We start from the raw sequence: 24,807 nt of genomic DNA, 5'->3' as shown, positions 1-24,807 counted from the left end.
GCAACGTCTATTGTTGTCCTTTGACTGGACAATGGCTTTGTACCTTCACGTACAGCTGGAATCCACTGAAAGAGTTTGTCTTCATCTATAACTGAAAGATTCTGACTGATGCTTTGAACTGGTCAGGTGAACTGATCTTCAGCTGGGCTGGTGAAATCAATTGACTCGTCAGTTGAACTGATTTCACTCTTGTTCATTTGAACTGATCAGTTAGGTTTCTTCATCAATTGAACACTCCTTCGGCTGTCCAGGCTTCTGAGGTTCTCCTGCTGAACCACCTATCAACTGGACAATCAGCTAGACTGCTCAATTGACGTAACAGTTAGACTGATTCAGTTTGTGCGATCAGTTAGGTCTTCAGCTTGCGATGTAAACAGCTCGTGAGTGATACTAGCTGCTGCACACTAAGGTAGATTATTAGTAACACAAATAAACAAATTTTGTTATTATCAAAATCAAGATTGTGAACTTGAAATGTTCCAACATATAACATTTGCAACAACACTTGCTCCGTTGCTCATTATAAGATAATCTCATCATCCATTAGTCTTCTACTTCTTGTCAACACGTGCAAATTATTACAAAGATGAGAACTATATCCAATATCAAATACCAAAGAAGTTGAAATAATTCAGACATTTACTTCAGTATAGAACATACCTTTGCGAGAACTCTTATGCGCTAAATATTCCTTACAGTCGCGTTTCCAGTGTCCATGATTCTTGCAGTAGAAGCAAACATATTCTATTTTATCGGAATTTATGGGCCCTTTAGAAGTGCTTGGAGCTTTCTTCTTGATGAGTTTTTCTTAAGGGGAAGAACTCTTCATTTTCTTCTCTTGTGGACCTTTCTTCATCTCAGACGATGAGTCCACTAAGAAAACATATTTTTCCTTTTTATGGTGACTCCATATGATGTAAGCATATTGACTAGCTCTTCAAGGATAGCCTCTATCGTGTTTATCTTAAAGTTCATCCCAAACCCATCAATTGAGGACGATGATGACAACATGAGAATGTCTGTGGAAAATTTGTTTTGGATGACAAGATCTTGACCCATTAGCTTTTCAATGAGCCCAATCATCGCTCATGGACCAAAGCCTCTTCTCATAGGCATGATGTCATGAGTTCCTTGACGGTAACATGCCTTATTGGATGTGTTGTGCACTGTACAACTCTTGCAGGTGACCGTCAATGTCAGCAGCATTTATAACATCCTCAAACATCTTCTTCAGTTTGTTTGACATAGAATCTGACATATAGCTCTTAGATTGCAAGTCATGTTCCCACCATTTTTCAAGCCCATCCAATTCCTCAGCAAGAGCATCGCCAACCGCCTCTTTTGGAGGAGCCTTATTGAGCACATATGCTATTTTCTCGAATCTAAACAATTTTTAAACTCCTCAGCCACTCATGGTAATTAGGTGTAGTCAGCTTATTTTGATCAAGAATAATAGATAAAGGATTTTGCGACGATATCATAAATATAATGAAAATGGAAACATAATAAATATTACTAACTATTTTAAAATATTTTATAAGATGTAAAATATAGTATTTTGTTTTTATGAACTGTCTCTCATTATTTTGAAATTTTCTCACACTCTGATGAAAATGAAAATCATATTTCCTTGGTGAGTATGCAAGGTCCAATTTCTAAATTACGATCCTGAATTATATCAGTAAATCATAATTTCCAAATGGTAGATTTCAATTGCAACATCTTGCAACCCTCACGTTATTTGCATCATGCATGATAAAGACCCAATTATATGGGTCGAAGTCATATGAGTTCTACGTAATTAACATCAATTATATCAGTGAAAGTCACAGCTTTCTGGCTTCCAGTCCTCCCTAATTATATGAGACAGATACATATCGCGGCAGCGTTTATCATGCAACAAAGTTGATAGAAGGAAAATAAATATTAAACTTCTTTTAACTTTTCTTTTAAAGGGCTTGATATAAATTACGAATCTTATTTGATATATTTTAATTTCAAAAATTTGTCTCATCATTTAATTTTAAAAAGTGTGTCATGTTTGTTTGTATCTTTTCCAGATTCATGAAAATCTAGTTATTACAATAATAATAATAACGCGCATACTTATTATTTATAATATATTACATGCATAATAAATAATAAAGAATGATCGATAACCGAGATCTACTTGATCTGTGAGAGCCATACACGAATCCAAATCCAGAACCTAGGTAAATGCATGTATGCAAATGTACATTACAAAAGCTTCAAATATTTCATGTCTTAAATATTCAAAACTCTTGTAGATTTGGGTCCACCATCTTTAATCTTGATATCTAACTTAATCTAATATTTAAATTAAATTTTCATGACACATTGATATACAAATTTAAAGGACGAGAACGGGCCACAAATAGATCCACTTTAATAATTATCAAATGAGTAAAAATGCAACATGTAAAATATCTTGACATATACCTAGTAAATTGGTCATGATTCTTGATCATATTTATATCATATAATATCAAATATTATATTAAAATAATAATATCAAATATTATCATAAAATCACATATATTGTATATTTTTCACAATTAAAATAATTAATAATTTTAATTAACATCTTTACTCAATTATCCTATTAATTTAGTAATAATTAAAATTCCTTATAAAACATCAATTATTTATTTTATAAGAGAAATCTATATAAAACAAAAAAACAAAAAAATTGAGTTAAACTGATATTTTATGAAAGTATAATCAAATTTACCCTACTATTATTAAAGTATCGTTTTTCTCGCACCCAAAATACATCGGAAGTTTAAAAGTTTTTGTTTTGACGTTCAAAACGTTCTCGAACATCGTATGGTTTAAACCATTCAAAGGGTATTAAGATTTGATTTACCTTAGGTTTTAAAACCGTTGAACACCAAACCGATCTATGATTAGCGGAGTTGATCTTCTTGTAAACCCTTACAAACTTTCTTCAACCTTTTAATCAGGTCCATGATCAGATACTTTGTTACTTATGTAGATTGCACAAGAAATCCACACGAAATTTGTGTTGAGATGATCAATCACGGGAAATAGTAGGATTCTGGCAGAATAGTGGTGACTCTACAAATATAGGGTGGTAGTGTTGCAGTGGTGGAAGGGAGATGATCAGACGAGACCCTCTAAGGTGGTGGACGGAAATTGCACTTGTGTGGAGAGAGAAAATCAAAATATTGGTGTTGATTTTCTAATTGTGTGTTGTGTTACTTGCATGTTATCAAATTTTTGATAATATGTATTTAATAAATACAGTCTTTCAATCCAACCAAGATTTTCCTTGAATCAGGATTCTATATTTGCATTATTTAAAACTCATATTGAATTTTTCATTCTTACATGGTATAATTAAATAATTATCAAATTTTGATAATAAATTATATGATATAATTAATAACTATTATTTAAATATTAATCAATCAATCAATCAATTAATTCTAGAATCTTTCTAGAATATTGCACGAGAATCTTATATAATATTCACTATTACTCAATTATAATTTAATTAATATATTCAAAATTCACTAATTAAATAACTATAAACTCATTATAACTCCGATCAAATATCAGATAACATCGATATTCAAGGGTATAAATCTCGTTCATATAATGAAAAGTTAAAATTTCGAAGGTCAAATTTTCCATTGTTCCATTTTTTGTCGTTTCTTTGTATACTTTTCATGTAAATTTGGCAGTTGCACTCTTATCACTTAATTAATAGTTAATCTAACTTCCAAAGCTTTCAATAATGAAATCTACTTATAAACTCCTATATAAGCAATATGTTTGATCTTCGTCAAACTACAATGCCAAATTCAACTCTCACCCATTGAATTTGACAATCTCAAGGGTAACACAGAATCCAATACTTGTGTGACCCTAAATTGATCAGAGATACAGATAGCCTCGAGTTCACAACTTCATATGATTCAGGATAACGTTTGTTCTTATTTGAGCTTACCCTAATTAGTCACATTCTTTTCATGAATACATTGACCAATAACGTCAGATCTTAAGTTTGATGGTTCCATTGGCTCATAGTAAGAGCGTCTAGTAGCATCACCTCATGATCCCCCAGGCATCACTGATAATGCCCGCAAGAATCATTAAATTATGATTAACATACAATACGATCCGTTCAACTCATATATCTCGATCAAATCTGCAACCATTGATACATCGAGAGTTGCAAATGAATTCGATACAATGTGATGTATCTTTGAGAAATAATAGTTACATGGTATGTGCAACTAAGGAAATACCTTTTCATAATGCACGTCTTAATGCAGACATAGATTTCTTGCACTATTAACTCATCAGATCATATAAGATATTCATACATGTGGGTGAGCGGTGAATCCTACTACAATATATTTACTCCTTTGTATTTCAAAACTACACCTAATCTGGCCACCTGATGACCCTCAATGGATTCAATAAATCGATCAAAGTGCATGCTAGTACGCAGTGCTTCCATGTTGTCCTAGGACTAAGGACTAATGATGTACAACCATAACTGAACACTATTCCACTCGATAAATGATAATCACTTGGAAAGTTAGAGGGAGGGTTGTTCAGTGCCTAATCAAATGAGCACTCATCTGTACGAATGAACATCTTCATGCACTTACCAATGAAATGTGACGTTTATATCACAGATACAAGTCTCAAGCTTGATCGACTTTTATCGTTTTTTAGGTGGCCGAATCATCTAATAATGAATTTAGAATATTCCGTAAACTTCCTAATGAATTTTCATATTCCACTATACTCGTGAATCTCATTGTACTTATAGTATATTCAAGGACTTTATCTATGCAACTTTCATGATTATACAGATAAAGAGCAATGTCATAATTTGATAAAACCATAAAATAGTATTAAAATAAATATTGTTTTTTGATACAAAAAAATAAATTTCAAGCTATAAGTTGACTTGCTGGATATCTACTCTAACATGTATAACAACTAAGCTTGCTTACATGTCAAATAAACTAGGAATTTTTTAGAATGGAGGAAAAGTCGCGAGCCTACATGACTTGGAACAAAATACCCTGGGTTCTACTATTTTAAGAGTGGGTGTATTTTGAATCTTCTCGAGTTCTATCATCTCACTTTTCTATCTAATATAAAATCCTTTTCCAAGAAGGTAGTGTTCTTATAAATAAACAATTTTGTTTCATTGGAATCATATAAATAATATCCAACAAAATTCTTTAGATATCCCAAAAAATAACACAAATTGGCACGAATTGGCTCTACTATCTAATTTGTCTCACATTGTCTGCTTTACATAAGCAAAAAATCTCCATATTTTTAGGAAATAATATTTGGGAGTCTTTATCATCTATATATCATATGGTCTTTTATCTGTTACCTTCATATATACTTGGTTCAACAACATTGCCTTAGTCTAAAATGAAAATTCCCAAAAATATGGCGACAGTTCAGTTAATCTCATCACAGATCGAACCATGTCCATCAATGTCTGATTACGTTATTCTGATACACCATTCAACTGGAGTGTGACAGTGGGGTCAACTGTGAGAGAATCTCATTTTCCTTAAGGTAGTCTTGAAATTAAGTACTTAAGTATTCTTCACCTCGATCAGATCGAAGTGTTTTAATACTATTTCCTAATTGTTTATCTAATTTAGCTCTGAATTCTTTGAACCTTTCAAAGGTTTCAGACTTATAATTCATCAAATACACATAGTCATACGTCGAGAAGTCATCAGTAAAGGTAATGAAATAAGAATGTCCATGTCTTGTGATAACATTCAGTTGGCCACATACATTTGTATGAATCAAATTCAACAGATCATGTGCAAGTTTTTTCCCTAGGAAAATGGCTTTGGTCATCTTTCTTTTTTGATAGGATTTACAAGTATTAAGAGAATGTATGTCTGACAAGTCAAACATGTCATTCCCTGCTAGTTTGTGCATCTTTCTTTGGAAAATGCGTCCTAGCCTAGCACACCACAATTGTGCTTGATTTAGACTATCTTGTTTTCTTTTGTTTGTTATTCAAATCGTATTAACTTGGAAATTGTTAAATAGAATATCTTTTACTTTTAAGTTTGAGATCGATTGCTAACTTGTCTGTCTCAATCAAACATTCATTCTTGTAAATATCACACACTTTTAGCAAATAAACAAGAAAACTACCCATCTTTCTCTAACATAGGAATGAAAATAATATTTTTAATCAAATCTGGAACAAAATAAAAAATTTTGCAAAACAACTTAAAATTATTGTTCAATATTAAATAAACGTCTTCTATAGCCTTTGCAGCAACACTTGCTTCGTTTTCTATTCTTAAGAGTGTCTCAACATCCCTTAATCTTTTATTTCTTGTCAGCAGCTCCAAACTATTACAAATATGATAACCACATCCAGTATCCAATACTCAAGAAGTTGAATTAATTGAGACATTTACTTCAATATAGAACATACCATTGCCAGAACTTTTCTGTGATAGATATTCTTTGCAGTTGCACTTCCAGTGTTCAAGCTTCTTGCCGTTGAATCAAAACAATTCTATTTTATCGAACTTTGTTGGCCTTTTAGAAATGTTTGGAACATCCTTCTTGTGGGCCTTTCTTCATCCCAAACTGTAACGCCCGAAAAATCAGTAAACGTAGACCGCATGCATCAAAATTATTAAATTGCTAAAATATTTTAATTAAATAATTTTGGATGCATAAATGATATATTTTGAGTGGCTAAATGATTAATTGTATAATTTTGCTTGGTTCATAATTTAAATATTTTCAGACGAGTATCGGTGGTTGGCCGGGGACGGAAGATCGGAGACGATTAAGGTGTTAAAGATTTATAAGCTAATTTTTTTCTTAGTTAAGAAAATATTTTAAATATTTTAAGAATTATTGTATTTTTAAGGTCAAGTTTAAATTAATTAGTGGGAGCAAGAAATTTTATGTATTTTATAAGGATTTTTTGGAAACGAGTATTTTTAAATCTTTCAATTTGATGCCTAATGATTTTATTAATCTTAATGAGCCTAATTAATTATTTAAAAGCTAGGCTTAATTAAGTCCATTAATTAAGTGTTTAGAAAACCATTTTAAATTCCTTTTTAAAAGAGTCCTACTCACACAAAACCCTAAACACACACACCGAAACACACACACACAATTCATACAACTTGAAATAAAAGTTGCTGAACACTCTTTGTGCTTGTAAGGGAAGATTTTCGATTTTTTTCTCCATCGTTCGTTCTTCCAACAACGATCACCCGACTCCCTTGCATCCCAAGGTAGGTTTTCGGTGGGGTTTTGATAAGATAGAAATTGTAGAAAAAAATAAAAATCGTCCTCCGTTCGTCACCGACTTCCACCGTTTTGTTATTCGTATTTCGAGAGTTTTAAACGTAAAGGAACGTTTCTAAAATTTCTTTTTGCACCATTCAAACCATATTATGTGTGTTTAATCATGTTTGCATGAATAATATGAAACCCTCCTTATATTTTCATTTTTATGGCTTGTAAAACTTTGATTTTCATGCATTGAATCTCATGCTTATGATGCACAAAGGGGCTGCCATTATAGGGCTACGGGAAGGGACGATTTTCAACATGTTTTAGGGTCCATAGATGCATGTTTAAGGGCTGGACAGTAGGGATGCAAGAGCTGAACGAAAATTGGGTTTTTAGGAACTAAGGTTTGCATTTTTGGTCCTAGGAAGAAGCAGGTTGTTAGCTGCTGTAGGGACATGTTCACGGGTCCTAATAGGCTCTAGTCATGGTCTTATATGGGTTATGCAAGGGCTTGAAAGGGAGGATAAAGGTTGCACGTCGTTTTGGGTTGTTTAAGGCATGTAGGGGCGCGGCTTAGGGCTGGGGGTTCTAGACTCTTTAAGCTTGGTCCAGCAGGGTCTCTAGGGTTGAGTCATGGTCCTAGGATGGTAAGCTAAGGGATGGTTGGGTTGGCCATGGGCTAGGGTCGAAGGGATAGAAAGTTTGTGCAAGCTAGGGTTTTCGAAAATGAGCAAAATTTTCCAGCATGGTTCTAGGCTTGTTCAAGGGTTTTAATTGGCCTGATTTGGGATGAAAAGGGGTTAGTAAGTTGTTAATAATTTATGGTTCAAGTTTGGTAAATTTTGGTTAAGTTTTGAGTCGATGGTTGAAACCGGGACTTACGGTTAAGTTTTAAAAAGAATTGGGAAATTAGTTGAGGAGCTTAATTTTACGTCTAAGAAATGTTTATGATGTCATGTTAAGTTTAGGAATGAAAATTTTATGTATAAAATTTGTGAAGAAAATATTAAGTTTTGAATTTATTCGGGTTAAAAACGCTTCGTGGTTTAGTCATTAAGTTATTAATCGAAAGGCTCCGGTTTACGTCTAAGAAAAATATTAGAAGTCAAATTTAAGTTTATATGATACTATGGGATAGACTCGAGTCAATAAAAGTAAGAAAACGTCAAAATCGAGAATTTTACAATTCAGGGGTAAAATGTTCATTTTACGTCCAGGGTAGTACGAAAGGTTCGGAAGCATCCGACAAATCATAATACATGCTAAATGATATTTTAAAATGTTTATGATGAAAATATGGAATTTTATGATGAATGATAAAGCTGTACGATTTTTATGTTAAAATGCTATTTTATGAAAATGGAAAGGACGCGATATTTTATGAATAAAAAGAAAAGAAAATATTTTGAAGGATGTGAATTGACTGTGATAAACATGATATGATATGGAATATGGTGAGGGAGAAGGCCCCGGAGGGAGCCTGTCTATGGGAGAAGGCCCAGAGAGAGCCTGCATGCGGGAAAAGGCCTAAGAGAGAGGCCATGTAACGCCTCAGATTCGACGATTATCCTCACTGTACCAAGACCATTCTTTCCAGCGTGCTTATGTCCTCACTCACACGCACCCTAGGAAACTTTCCAGGGGGTCACCAATCCCAAAATTGTCCCAAGTCAAGCACGCTTCACTTTGGAGTTCTTATGTGATGAGCTACCGAAAAGAAGATGCACCTTCTTAATATGAGTAGAGTACATATCAAATCTTTTAAGCCCTCCTCAACTGCACAGTCTCATACCTGAACAGTTTAGGAATCCCTCTCCTTCCGGTGTAAGATTAGTTCATTCATGTTCCCTCCGCCTAGAATCCTGCCAGGAGCCGCTCATTGTCCGTGCAACCTCATGGCACCGGCGATCATCCCCCGCCCTCTTCCGACCCCGGGCCTTACATGCCCACCAGCTTCCGCTTGGTTCGTCCCCGAACCACACCGTACTAGGAGAGGTCGGCTCTGATACTAACTGTAACGCTCCAGATTCGACGACTATCCTCACTGTATCAAGACCAGTCTTTCCAGCGTGCTTATGTCCTCACTTACACGCACCTTAGGAAACTTCCCAGGGGTCACCCATCTCAAAATTGTCCTAAGTCAAGCACGCTTAACTTTGGAGTTCTTATTTAATGAGCTACCGAAAAGAAGATGCACCTTCTTGATATGAGTAGTACATATCAAATCTTTTACGCCCTCCTCAACTGCACAGTCTTTACCTGAACAGTTTCGGGATCCCTCTCTTTCCGGTGTAAGATCAGTTCATTCATGTTTCCTCCGCCTAGAAGCCTGTCAGGAGCCGCTCATTGTACGTGCAACCTCATGGCACCAGCGATCACCCCCCGCCCTCTTCGGCCCCGGACCTCACAGCCCATTTATAGGAGAAGACACAGAGGGAGCCCGAAGATCGTATTTCTATTTACGACGGTGCCTAGTGCTCGTACCCGTGCGCAATGGTGAGCTAAGACTGATCAGTCGACCACATGATACAGCTAGTCACTTTCAATGATCAAATTTCACCCAAAATGGTATATGACGAAGGAAAGCTTTATGATTAAATGATTTATGATTACAAGCTTATTTTAAATAAAAGTATGATTTTTAATGCATTTGCTTGTAAATGTATTATTTGTTACTCATGGTTAGAACGTGTTGAATCATTACACTCACTAGGTTTAGATGGTTGCAGGTGATAATGATATTGAGGGAGGGGCTGACGCTTGAGCGGATCGGGTCAAGCAGTACACTCCCGAAGGACATTTATTTTCTGCATTAACTTGATAGTTAAAGTTTTGAAAGAAAGATTTTGAGAATGGTTTAATTAGAGATTTTTATGCTTTATTTTGAAGTTTAGTTTTGATTATGTTAATGGTTGACATGTGATTTTTGTTAATTGACGATTTAGGAATTTTTATGCACTTGAGAATTTAAATATTAAGTTAATTTTTGGATGTCCAAATCGTTGAGTATTTTAAATTGCAAGTTTCGAATTTTTTTAAAAAAATTAGTAAGATTTTAAAGTTTAAAAGTAGTGGACGTTTCATAAACGATGAGCCCACTAAGAAAATAAGTTTTTCCTTTTTTATGGTAGCTTTATACGTTGTAAGCTTATTGACTAGATCTTCAATGATAGCCTCTATCTTGTTGACCTTGATGTTTACAACAAACCTATCAAACGAAGACGACAGTGACAACATGAGAATGTCTGTAGAAAATTTGTTTGGGATGACAAGGTCCTAGCCCAGTAGCTTCTCGATGAGCCCAATCGTACTCACACAGTGCTCATGGATCGAGACCCCTTCTCGCAGGCGTGATGTCATGAGCTCCTTCACAGTAACACGCATTAATGGACGTGTTTTTCTACTGTACAACTCTTGTAGGTGACCGTCAATGTTGTTTTTTCATTTTGTTTGACATAGAAGCTAATATATAGCTCTTAGCTTGCAAGTCATGTTCCCACCATTTCTCAAGCCTATCCAATTCCTTTGCAAGGGCATCGACAACTAGCCTCTTTTGGAGGAGCCGTATTGAGCCCATGTCCTATTTTCTCGGATTTTAAAAAAATTAAACTCCTCAACCACTCTAGGTAATTTGGTCTAGTCAGCTTGTTTTGATAAAGAAAAACAGATAAAGGATTTTGCGACGATACCATAAATATAATGAAATTGAAACATAATAAATATTACTGATTATTTTAAAATATTTTATAAGACGTAAAATATGGTCTTTTGTTTCTATGAATTGTCTGTCATTATTTTGACATTTTCACCACCTCTGATGAAAATGAAAAATCATATTTCTTTAGTGAGTATGCAAGTTCCAACTTCTAAATAATGAACCTGAATTATATCTGCCAATCATAATTTTCAAAAGATAAAGCCCAGTTGCAAGCCCTTGCAACCCTCATGTTATTTGCATCACACTTGATAAAGGCCCAATAATATGATGTCATTTATCTTTATGTGTCGAGCTCAACCCATCAATGTCGAATCTTAGTTGACAATCGCCTTGAGATCCCCCAAATATATGAGCCAAAGTCATAGGACTTCAACGTATTTCACATCAATATGTCAGTAAAAGTAACAGTTTTCCGGCTTCCAGTCTTTCCCAATTATACGAGCCAAACAATGACCCCATATAGCGTTCATCATGCCATCACGGTTGATGGAAGGCAAAAAAATATTAAACTCCCTTTGTCTTCTATTTTAATGGAATTAATATAAATTATGAATCTTATTCAAAAAGAGAGATTTTAATTTCAAAAATTTGTCTTATTATTTATTTTAAAAAGTGTAACATATTTGTTTGTATGTTTGTCAGGTTCATGCCACTCTAGTTATTACAATAATAATAACGTGCATACTGATTATTTATAATATATCACATGCATAATAATATTAAGGAATGGTCGATAATCGAGATCTATTTGATATGTGAGAGCCATACAGGAATCCTTGTCCAAAACCTTGGCAAATTTTGGCATCCAAATGTATATTACAAAGCTTCTAATATTTTATTTGTCTTAAATCTTTAAAACTCTTGTATATTTGGGTTTGATCTCTCACTTAATCTAATATTTCATTAAATTCTCATGACACATTGGAATACAAACTTAAGAGGTGAGAACGGGCCACAAATAGTCCACTTTAATAATTATCGAATAACTAAAAATGCAACATGTAAAATATCCTAACATATACCTAGCAAATTGGTCATAGTTCTTGATCATCTTAATACCATATAATATCAAATATTACATTAAAATCATAATATCAAATATTATCATAAAATCACATATCTTGTATATTTATCAAAATTAAAATAAATTAATAAATTGAATAAACATATTTACTCAATTATCATGTTAATTATTTATTTTATAAGAAAAATCTATAAAAAAAATTAAAAAAATTTGAGCTAAATTGATATTTTATGAAAGTATGGTCAAATTTACCCTACAATTATTGGAATATTGTTCTCTTGCACTCAAGATGCATCGTACATTTATTTATTTTTTTGTTTTGACGTTCAAAATGTTCTTGAGCGTTGTATGATTTAACCATTCATATGGTATGAAATTCGATTTAACTTTGCGTTTAAAACTATTGCAAACTAAACTAATCAGAGATTAGCGGAGTTGGTCCTTCTTGGCAATCCTTAAGAGCTTTCTTCGACCTTCTAATTATGTACACGATCAGATACTTTGTTACTCGTGTAGATTGCACAAGAAATCCACACGAAACTTGCGTTGAGATGTTCAATCACTAGAAATAGTAGGATTCCGGCATAACAACGATGACTCTATGAAGATGGGGCTGTAGTGTCGTGGTGGTAGAAGGGAGATGATTGGACGAGACACTTTAAGAGTGTGGACAAAAATTGCTAGTGTGGAGAGAAAATCAAAATATTGGTTGTAGATTTTCTGGCTGTGTGTTTTATTACTTGCTTGTTATCACTTATTTGATAATATGTATTTAATAAACACAGTTTTTCAATCCAACCAGGATTCTCCTTGAATCAGGATTATATATTTCCTTTATTTAAAACTGATATTGTATTTTTCATTCTTGAAAATATATGGTAAAATTAAATAATTATCAACTATTGATAATACATGATATGATATAATTAAATAACAATTATTAATTTTTTTAATCAATCAATTAATTAATTCTAGAATCTTTCTAGAATATTCTATGAGAATCTTATATAATATTCACTACTACTCAATTATTATGTAATTAATATATTCAAAATTCACTAAATTAAATAATTTTAAACTCATCATAAATCCAATCAAAGATTAGACAACACCGATTTACCGAGGGTACAAATCTCGTTCATATAATTAAAAGTGAAAATCTCGAAAGTCAAAATTTTCCATTGTTCCATTTTTTGCAGCTGCTTGTTTTGTGAACTTTTCGATAAATTTGTAAGTTGCACTCTCTTCACTTAATTTACAGTTAATCCAACTTCCATAACTTCCAATAATGAAATATACTTATAAACTCCTATATAAGCAATACATTTGATCTTCATCAAACTACAATCGCCAAATTCAACCCCCACCCTTTGAATTTGACAATCTCAACGGTAACACATAATTCAATACTTGTGTAACCCTCAATGGTTCAGAGATGCAACTAGTTATGAGTTTACAACTTCATGTGATTCAAAACAACATCCGTTCTTATTTGATATTATCCTAATTAGCTTCATTTTTTTCGTCAAAACCTTGATCAATAACGTCGGATCTTAAGTTTGACTGCCCCATTGGCTCATGGTAAGAGTGTCTAACATCTTCCCATGATTCCCCAGACATCACGGATAGTACCTGCAAGAACCATTAAGTTATGGTTAGCGTACAGTAAGGTCCGTTCAACTCATATATCCCGATCAAACATGCAACCATTGGTACATGAGAGTTGCAAATGAATTCGATACAATGTGATGTATCTTCGAGAAATAATTGTTACATGGTATTTGCAACTAAGGAAACACATTTTCATAATGCACTTGTCTTACTCCGAGCAGAGATTTCTTGCACTATTATCTTTTCAGATCACATAGAATATCAACACCTATGGGTGAGCAGTGAATCCCTACTATAATACATTGGCTCCTATGTATTTCAAAACTACACCTAATCTGCACGCTTGATTACCCTCGATGGAGTCGATAAATGGATCAAAGTATATTATAGTACGCAGAGCTTCCATGTTGTCTCGGGACTAAGAACTAATGATGTAAAACCATAACTGAGGGTTGTTCCACTCGATAAATGATAACCACTTGGAAAGTCAGAAGGATGGTTGTTCAGTGTCTCATCAAATGAGCACACATATGTATGAATGAATACCTTCATGCCCTTATTACAGCATTACAGGTAAACATGAAATAGATACCAACATATACTGACAATTTCTTAGGCAAATAATGCATGTCAATGAAATGCGTCCCTACGAATGACATGATTTAATCGTTGCATGACATTGCTATGGTTACTATTCTGAAATCATTTATTTGAAAATAGAGCAACATGGTAGAGTGATAAGACTTAAAGTGGCAATGTATCTACGTACATTTGCAAAGATTGCAGAATTTGTTAGGTAAAGTAATCAAAATGATGTTTCCCTTTCGTTGAGAAACTAAATTGAAAGGAATATAAATTATTCATTTTTAAATTTTCTTTTTTATAATATTGTGTTTATTGAATTACAGAGTTTTGTCCTTCTAGATCATAGATATTTATAATAAGAACTCTATACATGATACTAGTATTTAAAAGATTATTTTTCAATAAAACTCTTGTTTTCATATTTTGTAGCATTTTTTTTTATGGAATAAACTCTAGGGCAAAAGGAAACATATAAATATAAAAGATAGCTGTTGTGAAAGATGGACAGCGAGAAACAGGAGAGACAACGCTGGAGCAAGCACGAGAATTGAAGCTTTACAACGAAGAGAACAAGTGCTCAAGCCAAGGCATATTGTTGTGTTGGCGTGAAGTGTTGAAGACACGCAGACACAACACCTAATCATAGTGCAGATTAGTAAGTTGTTCATCAAAGGATTTTCGGCTACACAAAAGTTGCATCCGTAGTTTTGGTTATTTAATTTGATAAGTGTTTTTGATCCACTCTGTTCCTTTACTCTGTGAAGGGAGTTAGATTTTCTTTTATTCATTAGAATTGTTTTTGTGTAAACTGAAAGTATTTTCTAGTAAATCTTTTGACCTTAGGCATCGCACAAGTGAACATACTTGTGCATAATTCTTTGTGTGTTATTTTATTTACGTAAAGTTTTGTGTGTTGAAATATTCAACTGCACGTTGAATTAAGTGTTACAACATCACACAAAACATTTATCTCTTGAAACACTCGGTCACTTTATTACACAATACTTTTATGTCATACAACTACCTTTACAAGTAATATCAGAATGGACACTTGATGATACTAAGTGAGATTCTGGTTATTTTTGGTTGAGAGGAAATAGTACTATGGACGTGTCGCTTGTCAACACGGCACTACGACCACCAATTCCGAATGATACAACTATGCACTTTGTAAAGTCAAGATGAGGGTTTACATCAAATCTATTGAAGAAAGGGCATGACAACATGTTCATAGATAGTTGGACTCCACCAAAAACTGTTGATGAAGATGGTGACAGTTTGGTTAAATCAGAAAGTACATGGACGACTGATGAAGTCCAGATTTCGAATTCAATTCAAAGGCACTCAATGCCATCTTCACTTTTGTGAACATAAACACGTTCAGTGTAATCACCAATTGTGTCTCAGCCAAGGATTCTCAGGATGCCCTTCAAAGACACTGTGAAAGATCTGAAAGTATGCGAAGAACCAAGCTCAGGATGACAACCTCAAAATTTGAAAATATGATAATGTAAGAAACAGAGTCTATCACTGTTTATGATTGCCGATTGTGAGACATTGCCAATGGAGCTTTTGGTCTTGGTGACCCGATCTCCAATGAGAGATTAGTCAAGAAGGTTTAAGATCACTTCCAGAAACACTTCAACATTAAGATTTGTGCAATCGATGAAGCTTGGGACACCACCAAGCTTAATTTGGACGCTCTATTTAGTTCCCTCAGAACCTTTGAGATGAATCTGGATTTGCAGAAAAAAATAAAAGAGGAAAACGATTGCTTTTCAAGTTTCTGATGATTCATACAATGACTTGTTTCAACTATCTCAGGAAGTCAACGAGCCTGATTTATGTGAAGATTTCTTCTCATTGATATCTAAAGAAGATCAGAGACAAGAAGAAATCGGGTCAACAGCTTAAATTTCCAAGCATTAATGCTTCTGAGAAAACTCATAGGATTGCACCTACTCAAGGAAAATTTCGACCGACGAACGATGGAAAGGTTCAATATGATGTCAAGAAACTAGGCTCGGTTCAATGCAAAGAATGTTCTAGATTCGATCATTATGCTAATAAATGCGCTAACAGACTTCGCAAAAACAAGGGATTAAATATCTCCTTAAGTGATGAAGATTTTGACGAAGAACAAGGATACATTGAAAGGGAAAACCATACATCTTTGTTTGCAAATTTGGAGAATAAACGTTCAACACAAATTAATCACTCGGTGTTGCCTCTGGTAATGCAAAACCTAGTAGGAACACCTCTCCAAATTCAGCAAGTTCCATCAGCTTCAATGCGACAATCTCTTCTGGTTCAAGTGATCTGGAAACTCAAGATATAAATGAAGAAGTCACCTTGGAAAGTGTACAGAAACTCTATGAGGAACTATATGCTGATTGGATAAAAAAGAACAAATTGAACTCGATCTTCTCAAAGGAAAACATCGAGTTGAAAAATTATGTGGCCAGACATGAGGTGATTTAAAGTAAGGAGGACCTGGAGATGGACAAGATCATGGCTGAGCTCAAAAAATCGACGCAAACTCTTGCTAAGTTCAACTCAAGCTTATCCAAGCTGGACTCCATATTGATGATGAAAAGGATAGCAAAGCCGATCTGGATTAAACAATAGTATGTTTGAAGTTGGAGAATCGTCAAACTCTAAAACTCAACCAGCTATTTTTGTGAAAGGAAATGTCGATACCGTTGTTCCAAAGGACACTCTTTCGGTCAAAAGTCTACAAACAAAGAAGCAAGACACTGCTGAAAAACCTAAACGAAAAAGACGTTGCTTTGTATGTCATTTTAAGCTTGGTCATATCAAACCTTACTGTTTTAAGTCAAAGGATGACTACATGAGCTGAGAGGCAAATCGGATGTTGCATCAAGTGTCGCACAACACCAACCGCAACACTTCGCTAAGAAACCTTCAGTGAAGATGATTTGGGTACCTAAGCCTGAAATTCGTTCTACCATTGTTTATATCTCCTTAAAAACTAACAATCCAGGTATCTAGTATTTCTATAGTGGGTGTTCACGCCAGATGGCAAGTTTGAAGGACCACCTTCCTGATTATGTTGAATTAAAAAGTGGTTGAGTAACCTATGAAGTTGGTGTAAAAGGAAGGATTGTTGGAAAATGGACACTGAATGTGGATGAACTTCCTAAGCTTCACAACGTGCTTCATGTCGAGAGACGTAACTCAAACTTAATAAGAATTAGTCAATTATGTGATAATGATTTACATGTTAAGTTTGAAAAAATACGTGTTAAGTTTTTTATAAAGTTAATGTTTGTGTTATGATGACATGTACTATATCCGTTGACAAATGCTACTTACTGGGAGATGAACATATTTGCATACATACGAAGGTAAGTGAACTAGATTTGTGACATCAAAAGTTGGGTCATGCAAACTTCAAGACATTATAGAATCTAGGAAAATATGATGTGTGAGTGCGAGGTATGCCTAATTTAACTTCTGGAATACCACATGTGTGTGGAGCATGCCGGAAGATAAACAAACCCCGTGCCGCACCAAGTGTTATAACATTTTGGGACAGCATAGTGTCTGGAACTTTTACAGATGGATCTTATGGGTCCAATGGAACTGGAAAGCTTGGAGGTAAAAAGTATTTATCTGTTTGTGTTGATGAGCTTTCACGTTTTACATGGTTAAGCTTTCTTAGAGAAAAGTCAGATACTTTTGATGCATTTAAGAGACCAATTGCAAAAATTATCAATATGCACAATTTTATGGTTGGTAAAATCAGAACCGACCACGGTAAGGAATTTGAGAACTCGTATTTTTCATCCTTTTGGGATGAAAAAGGTATATCACACGATTTCTCTGCCCCAAAATTCATCAACAAAACGGCATTTCCGAGAGAAAAATCCAAACTTTGCGAGAGATGGCTCGAGTCATGTTGAGTTTCAAAAATATTTCAAAACGTTTTTTGGCTGAGGTCTTAAACACAACATGTAATATTCCAAATCGTGTTGTATTTAAGAAGTGGTTCGACTATGACATCCTATGAGAGATCATCATGGGAAAGAAGCCAAACCTAAAGTATTTTCATGTTTTTGGGTGTATATGCTATGTGTTAAATGACTGAGGTCACCTAGCTAAGTTTGATTCCAAAAGTGGTAAATGCTTGTTCCTTGGATATTCAACGAATAGTCGTGATTATCGTATGTTCAATTAATGTTGTGTTTGATGATCTTGCAGATCTAGCAGGGAAGACGATCGAAGATGATGTAGACGGTCTGCTGGAAACATCTAAGTCACTGGTCAGCACAGATGTTGTGTCTGATGTTGTGACACCAGGGTCAACACCCACGTTAAGACTAACAGAATCCGAGGATGATGATCAAAGCAATAAAACGATGAGTAATGATAATGGTGTGAAACGAATTTTGAAGGCAGTAAAACGAATTTTGAGATACATTGCAAAAACTGTAGATCTAGGATTATGTTACACAAAAGAAATTAACACCAATCTAGTTGGGTTTAGTGATGCTGACTGGGCTGAAGATTTAGATGATATGAAAAGTACCACTGGTGGATGCTTTTTCTTAGGCAATAACTTGGTGTCACGGTACAGAATGAAGCAAAACTGTGTATCTCTTTCAACTGCTGAATCTGAATATGTGGCAACTGGTAGTTGATGATCACAACTCATGTGGATGAACCAAATGGTAGAAGATTGTGTAATGTGACAACTTTAGTGCAATTGACATTTCAAAAAATCCAGTACAATACTCACGCACAAAACACATTGACATCAGACATCACTTTATTCGGGATTTGGTTGAGAAGGGAATAATCCGAATGAATTTGTCGGAACTGAAAACCAACTGGCAGTTATTCTCACAAAACCACTAGATTTCGAGAGATTTTTCAACATTAGAAAGTTTCTCAGTTTGTGTGCATAATCACTCACTGATGTTTTCTCGGATGTCGCGACATCTAGGACAACAACCAATATGCATATGCTTTTATAGGATGTTAGACATTGTATTAACTCATTCATCTTGTTTTGTGAATTGTTTATAATGTGATGACTATTTCCTAATGTGCTTTCAATTTCTACTTCTGTTTCAATCAACACACTTGGCCATGAGATGTACTATGCCTAAGTCACAAAGTAGTTGAGGGATGTTCGTGTACTCCATGATCTTGTCACATATGAAAAGTGACTTGAGAAGATTGAGCAAAAAAAAATTATGTTATGTATCAGAAGAAAAAGAATAGAAAAAGCTACCAAAAAAAGTCCAATGAAGACTGTTATTTTAGAAAGAGCTACCTCTTCTGAATCAAAAAACAGAAATCATAACATAAAAAATTGGAAAAAGCTACCCAGATGAGTCCAATGAATACTGTTTTCTAGTGTGGGAACTATCACTTCCAAATAAAAAATAAAGTGTTAATGAGCTTTGTGTATTGGAAAACCAAAATATTTTTAGAAATTGGAAGTGTTGCTGAGAGATGTTTCCAACACTGCATATAAACACCTTACAATTTGATCAAATGTCTGACATTTCTTGAACATGTCATATTTTATGAATAAAAAAGACATTCATGTTAATCGTTATGTGATTTTCTCTTAATTAGTGAGCTATCATATTTGAACCTGTGATATTTGCATGAAACCCTGATCTTCCTGATTTTGGACATATGTGATTTCTCGTGTATTAGTGGGTTGAGTAGAAGAGGAATGAAATCTGGATGATTTTCTTGAAATATGATCGCATTGATTCGTATTTGTTACCTTTGGATGAAAGATTAAATCTTGACATAAACGAGTGGTTATCTATGTGAGTATTTTTTTACAATTGGAAGAAAAAGTATTTAATTTTACAGTGAATACACAATTTATCACTGCTAATTGTTCTTGTTTTTCCTCTCAAACTTTCTATGTTCCCATCTTTCTTGCTCTCTGCGCAAATTCTTGTTTAGTGTATTGTTGGTTTCATTTGTAATTCTCATTTATATTTCACTAGATGGCCGGAACTAGATACGACCCTCTTGATATTCGAAGCGAAATGGCTGCAAGCGCCGGTGGTCCACCCCGTGTGGCAACACCGCCTACAAAACCCCCTACTGTTAATTTTCTTCAGATGGTTGTGGTCGCCGAGGACCAACTCGGCTTGAAGTCATTGCCCCTGGGGAGTGGGATGATGCAATAGATGTTGACAATCCGTCAGATTTTGAAGAATTGAATCGTGTCTTCCCTGTTCCTCCGCAACCAAGATGATCAAAGCGTCAGACAGGGTATGACCCTGATTTCATCCCATCCAAAAAGTTCTGAGCATCCTCCTCCACTGCGAATCTTCTAGATCCTGATTGCTCGTCTGGAGATGACTCTGATGATGAAAATTTTGAATTGGTCGCAATACCAAAACCTGTTGCTACTGAAAAAAAGACGCCCTCTACTATAGCTAAGAAAGAAACTGTGGTTTCTGAAGAACAGACTAATCCCACTGAGGACGAAGAGTCCCTAGCTGAGTTTCTTGCACGGTTAAAAGAAGAAAAAACCTTGAAGAAAGACATATCAGAGGAACCAAATGAAAAAAAGTTGCAAGAGTTCGAAGAAAATCGCTCAGACAATTTTGACGGTTCTACTTCTGATTCAACTCTTGACTCTGATTCTGATTAGTATTCTGGTGGTGATGAAGTGATGATGCTGATGTTGGTCCTGATGTTGAGGACAATGTTGTCGACACCATGGACAACATCGAGATTATGACTTGAGTAAGTCATTCTCCACAAAGTTCTATTTCGAAGATGCTCTTGCTCTGTGGCCACTTCGCGTCAATCGAGGACTAATTGATGAGAAAAACATTGATGTTGATGCCTACGTGAAGCAAAATCTGACTCTATTCCTGACCAATCGTCGGCTGTTGTCAATGGTGACAGGTGACTGCTGCAATAGCACCGTACTGCAGAAAGCCAAATCTGGAATTTTTCTCAAATCTCTCATCCAGTGTGGGTGATGATAGATCTCCAATGTTTGGATGAGTGTTTGTCTGTGACAGAGTCTATAACTTCAATCCTTCAATTATCAATGCATTTTACAACACACCTGATGAAGACACAGAAGGAATGACTCCGGATATCAATGAAGTTACAGCTATCATCACTTGCGGACTGATTAAGATTTTTCCATATCATCTAAACGGTTGTCTGCAGCAAATTTAATATCTTTTTATTTAGTGTTGCACAAAACGAGCATCCGAAATTGGACTCCCTCACAAATACAACAGTGGTTACACACATTTGTTTTGTTTGCAATTGGTACTGGAGATACCTTTAATTTTGGGAAATTGATGTTCCAAACAATTGTTAAATTTTATAATGGTGGACTGAAATCAACAAAGTTGTCATTTCCGTCTTTAATATACGACATTCTGGAATCTCAAGGTTAATCGGAGACATGGATGTGGATCTCTCTGATGTGGGTGAAAAGCTGAAGATTGCACCAGCTTACTTTACGGGGAATAAGACCACATGCATTTGTTTATATAGTTTTGTCTTTCTAGATCATAGATATTTATGGTAAGAACTCAATATATGGTAATAGTGTTTAAAAGATTTTATTTTCTAATAAAATTCTTGTTTTCATACTTGTAGGATTCATTTTTTATGGAATAAACTCTAGGGCAAAGGAAGCATATAAATATAAAAGATAACTGCTGGGAAAGGTGGACGGTGAGAGTGTGAGGAGAGACGTCGCAGGAGCAAGCACAAGAATTGAAGATTTACATCGAAGAGATCAAGTGTTCAAGCCAAGTTATATTGTTGTGTTACAGTGAAGTGTTGAAGACACGCAGACACAACATCTAATCACAGTGCAGATTAGTATGTTGTTCATCAAAAGAATTTTCGGCTTCACAAAAAAACTGAATCCGTAGTTTTGGTTATTTAGTTTGATAATTATTTTGGATGCACTTTTCTCCCTCACTCTGCTAAAGGAGCCAGATTTTCTTTTATTCACTAGTACTGTTTTTGTGTAAAGCTGAAAGTATTTTCTAGCAAATCTTTTGCCCTTAGACATCGCACAAATGAAACACTTGTGCATAATTCTTTATGTGTTATTTTATTTACATAAAGTTTGTGTGTTGAAATATTCCGCTACATGTTGTGTTACGCATTACAACACACAACACTTAACTCCGAAACACACAGTCACTTTATTACACAATACTTTTATGTCATACAACCACCCTTTACAAGAGAAGAGAGACGCCGCAGGAGCAAGCACAAGAATTGATGATTTACATCGAAAAGATAAAGTGCTCAAGCCAAGGCATATTGTTGTATTGTCGAGAAGTGTTGAAGACATGCAGACACAATACCTAATCACAATGCAGATTAGTGTGTTGTACATGAAAAAGATTTTCGGCTTCACAAAAGCTGCATCCGTAGTTTTGGTTATTTAGTTTGATAAATGTTTTGAATACACTGTGCTCCCTTACTCTGTTAAGTGATTTATATTTTCTTTTATTCACTAATATTGTTTTTGTGTAAACTGAAAATATATTCTAGTGAATATTTTGCCATTAAGCATCGCTTGTGCATAATTCTTTGTGTGTTACTGTATTTACGTAAAATTTTGTGTGTTGAAATATATTCCGCTGCAGGTTGTATTAGGTGTTACAACACCGCACACAACACTTAACTCTGAAACACACATTCACTTTATTTCATGATACTTTTATGTCATACGACTACCCTTTACATAAATGATGCTCCATCTAGGTTTATTTTTAAATGAAAAACGCATCGTCTAACCTTTGTTGTCCCAATTGAATTAATATAGAGGTAAATTGGTTTTTCTTCATCTTCGTACTGCAGGTAAAGGAGTTCTGCAAGTATCAATTCAGTGACAGATGGAACTAGAGACATTCCCAAGTAGACAATCCGATTCTTGTACAAGTATGATGCTAAATCTGGTGGAGCTTGCTCCCAAGCACTTCCCCTAGAGAAAGGAATAACCTATAACAAATTGGAGCCAATCACAAATGAGATAATAAGCAAGACAAGCACTAGAATAATTAATAATAATAGTGAGAAAAGCACACTTGATGCACATGAAAATATATTTTAGTTTTTAGAATAATGTAATTTTGTTAAAAACATATTTAATGACATTATAAAATCAATTTAAATAATTACATGCAAATTTAAATTAAAATATCTTATTTACGATATTGATTCATTACCTATTATGCTTATTATACAATATTGACATAGATAATATATAGTTTGAGTAGAGCATTCTTGAAGATGCACAAAATGACGAGCATTTTAGAGTAATTTCTTTGACACACCGAAGAAACCAATTTGACATGCCCGTGCTTTGCCTATTATGTAGTATAGATAGATGCATATAAATAGAGTTGAATTTGGTTACTGGGTGCATATAGTAAGGGGCGGTAACCTTCTATACAAGTTACTACCAAATTGAGAAAACAATCTATAACCGTGATTGCAGCCACTATTGACATCCTGAAAAAAGTTGCATAATTACTCAAGAAACTAAACAAATACCCTTCTCTATGCACAGTAAACACTTATCTCAGAAGCAAAAACAAAATGAGATAATGAGTTCAAAATACAAGTGTGAGCAATTTCAGTGACAACTGCACCATAAATTATTTTTGAGGTGATGCATGAGTTTCTTTGCTTCTTTTGTTCGATTATTTTAGAAGCCAACCATTTCTATCTAGCTAATTCAATCAGTTATATATGAATTTACTTAGCTGCGCCTGCATCGGTAAATTTCCTCTTAACCATAAGGAGCACAAAATACTTTTCCTTACCTGAACTAAAACCAAGGGTACTTAATTCCAAATAGTGCCACAAAAATTTATCCGCATGACATTTAGTTCCTCTTCTCACCATCTCTATTTTGTACAAACTAAGACACCAATGGTCGGTAACTAGACACACACAGCAAGCAAAAAAAATTACCACCATAATCTAGTGTAAAAATGAATCTTGACGACAAAATGATGAATCCTCTCCTTGGAACAATCATCAGAATAATAACACTTTACAGTTCCACTGCCTCAAAAAAAGTATAAGCGTAAATCACAGCGCCAATTACAGCACATACATCCTTATTTCAGCCTGCAACATAACATTATTCTCAACGAAGAGCTCAAAAAGATCACCCGAAACCCATTTCACCAATCAACAATAATAAGCACAACTCCACACAGCAAAACCATACTCATATGATTAATTACCGTTGTGACGACACTTCTTCTTCCACGAGAGGTCGAGGAAGATGGTTTGAGGGAAGCAGGGCAGATTCTTTGACCCGAAAAGTCACCTGAGACGCTGACACCCACGATTGGAGATAGAAAATTGGTGCAGAGAGAAGGCTTAAAAGTAGAGGATGAAGAGTTTAGAAGTGGGTTCGTGCTAAGTGTACTTCCGGCCGTGGGCAAAACGGGAGAAGTCATGGCTGCCGCTGCCGTTGAAGTGAGAAACCGGGAAATCGGAGTCCCTTCCAAGTTAATTCAAAAAAGGGAGTGAGGGTATTTCTTTT

The 24,807-nt window shown here is 34.7% G+C and overlaps 1 protein-coding gene across 1 annotated transcript; it reads right to left on the bottom strand.

Moving 5' to 3' along the window:
• Positions 1-13,544: 13,544 nt before the first annotated feature.
• Positions 13,545-24,807, bottom strand: LOC142526979 (ATP-dependent Clp protease proteolytic subunit-related protein 4, chloroplastic). The gene is made up of 3 exons (XM_075631677.1): positions 24,503-24,807; positions 23,043-23,246; positions 13,545-13,688 (listed from the first exon to the last, which is right to left on the bottom strand). Exons 1-3 carry the CDS (start codon positions 24,719-24,721, stop codon positions 13,560-13,562), a joined length of 552 nt encoding a protein of 183 aa, XP_075487792.1. The 5' UTR covers positions 24,722-24,807; the 3' UTR covers positions 13,545-13,559.

The sequence above is a fragment of the Primulina tabacum genome, chromosome 15 (genome assembly GCF_025594145.1).
Source record: "Primulina tabacum isolate GXHZ01 chromosome 15, ASM2559414v2, whole genome shotgun sequence".
Classification (NCBI taxonomy): Eukaryota; Viridiplantae; Streptophyta; class Magnoliopsida; order Lamiales; family Gesneriaceae; genus Primulina; species Primulina tabacum.
The sequence above is the reverse complement of the archived record's forward strand: the minus strand, read 5'-3'. Positions and strand labels throughout refer to the sequence as shown.

Bases quoted from the DNA above. Each gene is read 5' to 3' on its own strand.
- LOC142526979 (XM_075631677.1), bottom strand. From the start codon at position 24,721: ATGACTTCTCCCGTTTTGCCCACGGCCGGAAGTACACTTAGCACGAAC. The intron at 23,247-24,502 runs GTAATTAATCAT...AATTTGTTATAG, and splicing joins GAAGAAGTGTCGTCACAACG to GTTATTCCTTTCTCTAGGGG. The intron at 13,689-23,042 runs GTTAGACGATGC...TGGTTCTTGCAG, and splicing joins ATTCAATTGGGACAACAAAG to GTACTATCCGTGATGTCTGG.